Raw genomic sequence first — 2,590 nt, 5'->3', positions numbered from 1 at the left:
ACCCGAACGTACTGTGGGCCGCGTTCGGTTTAAAGTTCCTTTTCTTGTGGCCTTTGTGGTAGGAAGTTAGGATATTGCCGAGGATGTGGAGGAACACTAAGTTACCAAGGCCTTAGTTATATATAGTATAAAGGGATTTGGTAAACCCTATTTTATTTTGATATCGATTTTAAAGACTATATTCTAGTATCGATATTTTACTCGTATTATTTTTCTGCTGCGGATTTCTGATTTACTTATGTTATTAGGTGAACCTCTCGCTTTAGATTTTGTTTGGGGTGGAATAGCGAGGGGTTGTATTTGTTAGTTGGGGATTGTAACTCACTGAGTAATGCTAGATTACTCACCCCTCACTCTTTATTGTTTCCAGGTGACCTGTAGTACTCTTAGAGGTCGCGGGAAGTTAGGCCGGCTGGTGTAGAGTTTGCATCTTTTTGCTAAAGACGTTTTCAGAATATAAGTATGTACTTTTACTCGTTTGGCTAGCCACTACTTGTATAATATGTTGTGTTTGCGAACATGAATCATATATGATAAATAAAGGAAAATTTTGTGTAAAACGACTTGTTGTTACTGATATTAGCTTGTCCAGCTAACACAACGTCAGATTGGGGGTACGGGTTGAAAAGCCTTAGGCTTTCGATCTGACGGGACGTGTTAATGAATGGTCTGGCCTAGTCACGAATTGCACCCTTTGTGATCATGGCTGGATCGTACCTAACCCGTCATGTAGCGCTTCCAAACCTGGGTAGAAAGTTGGTCCATTGGTCATGTTCTTGTTTGATTGTTGGCCGGTGGTTCGACCTATACCTAAAATGGTTCGGGGGTGTTACAACCCTGGTTAAGTCTCAACACTTTGATGCCCTTAACTCTATGTCTGAGCCATGATACGCTTGTCTACTGGTCTAATGACCTGACTGGTGCATCTCCCCACACCATGGCTCATCCCAACGATCCTATCTCGGACTAGGGACATGAGAAGTCTCCCCCACTTGGGATGGATTCGTCCTCGAATCCTCATCATGTGTTTCCTCGGGGACAACCTGATCATACCACTCAGGATACTCGGCCTTCATCCTTGCCTCTGTTTCCCAAGTGATTACATCCTTGCCATTGTATTCCCACACGACCTTGATCATGGGAATGGTCTTCTTCCTTGTTGTCTTTTCTGTTCGATCCACTATGCAGACCGGCCTCGTCTCTAGAGTCAGATTCTTACCCAAATCTGTAGGGATCTCGTGTAGGACTATGTCCTGATCAGACAAACATTTTTGGAGTTGGGACACATGAAACATGTTGTGGAACGCATCCATGGCTGGTGGCAGTTCCAACTTATAAGCCACAGCCCCAACTATTTCTATGATTCTGAACGGACCCAAGTACCTAGGGTCTAGTTTTCTTCTGCCAGAAACTCTAGCCCTCCCTTTGAATGTGATCATCTTGAGATATACCAAGTCTTCAACTTCAAACTCAATATGTTTCCTTCGTCTATATGCATAACTCTTTTGACGATCCTGTGCTTCTTTCATTTTCTCCTTTAAGAACCTTATTTTCTCGGTGGTTTCTTCCACTATCTCAGGACCCAACATGCTCCTCTCCCCCACTTGGGTCCAGCATAATCGCGTCCTGCAAGGTCGTCCATACAGTGCTTCATAAGGTGACATCCCAATGCTAGTATGGAAACTGTTGTTGTAGGCAAACTCGACCAAGGGTAGATGCTTTTCCCATGAGTCGCCCCAATCCAACACCACGGCCCTTAACATGTCCTCCAATGTCTGGATTGTCCTCTCTGACTGCCCATCTGTCTGGGGATGATGGCTGTGCTCATGTTCATTCTTGTTCCTAAGGCTTTTTGAAAAGCCTGCCAGAAGTAAGAGGTGAACCTAGAGTCTCTGTCCGAGACAATACTAGCCGACTCTCCATGCAGACGTACTATCTCGTCCAAGTAAATCCTCACGATCTGATCCACTCCATCTCCTTTCTGTATTGGTAAGAAGTGGGCCGACTTGGTTAGTCTGTCAACCACCACCCAAACCGCATCCTTTTGGTTCCTGGTCGTAGGAAAACTGGTCACAAAATCCATTGTGATGTGATCCCACTTCCACCCTGGTATGGGGAGATTCTGGAGCATACCATTGGGCACTTGATGTTCGGCCTTCAGAAGCTGGCAAGTAGGACACCTCGCCACCCACTCGGCTGTTTTCATCCTTACGCAGTGATAGTACCTTTTTAAATCCATATACATCTTATTCAGCATGGGGTGGACTGAGAACTTTGACTTATGAGCCTGACTCATAATCTCTTCATTAAGCCCCTTGCTGTTTGGAACACTTACTCGGCCATTCACCCAGATTGTTTCGTTGCTTGTGATCTGATACTCCATCTTATCGTCAAGAGCCACTTTTTGCAAGTTCTCATCCAAACTCTTAGCCTGCTGTATCCTGGTAAGTAGATCGGCCTGATCCACTTCCTCGGATCCCAATGGCTCATCACGTCCAACCAATGAATTTAGATGGAGTGACCGAACCATCCCTTCTAGTTCATCCGCTTCTCTTTCGGCTGAGACATCTGCCCTTCTCCGGCTTAAGGC

At 45.3% G+C, this 2,590-nt stretch overlaps 1 protein-coding gene across 1 annotated transcript; it reads right to left on the bottom strand.

The window, feature by feature from the left end:
* Nucleotides 1-956: 956 nt before the first annotated feature.
* Nucleotides 957-1,589, bottom strand: LOC125598212. The gene has a single exon (XM_048772461.1). The coding sequence runs from the start codon at nucleotides 1,587-1,589 to the stop codon at nucleotides 957-959; it is 633 nt and encodes a 210-aa protein (XP_048628418.1).
* Between the last annotated feature and the right edge of the window lie 1,001 nt (nucleotides 1,590-2,590).

The sequence above is a fragment of the Brassica napus genome, unplaced genomic scaffold (genome assembly GCF_020379485.1).
Source record: "Brassica napus cultivar Da-Ae unplaced genomic scaffold, Da-Ae ScsIHWf_1652;HRSCAF=2273, whole genome shotgun sequence".
Classification (NCBI taxonomy): Eukaryota; Viridiplantae; Streptophyta; class Magnoliopsida; order Brassicales; family Brassicaceae; genus Brassica; species Brassica napus.
This window is presented reverse-complemented; position numbering and strand designations above follow the sequence as displayed.

Excerpts from the sequence above, each read along its gene's own strand:
- LOC125598212 (XM_048772461.1), bottom strand. The coding sequence starts at position 1,589 with ATGTTGGGTCCTGAGATAGTGGAAGAAACCACCGAGAAAATAAGGTTC.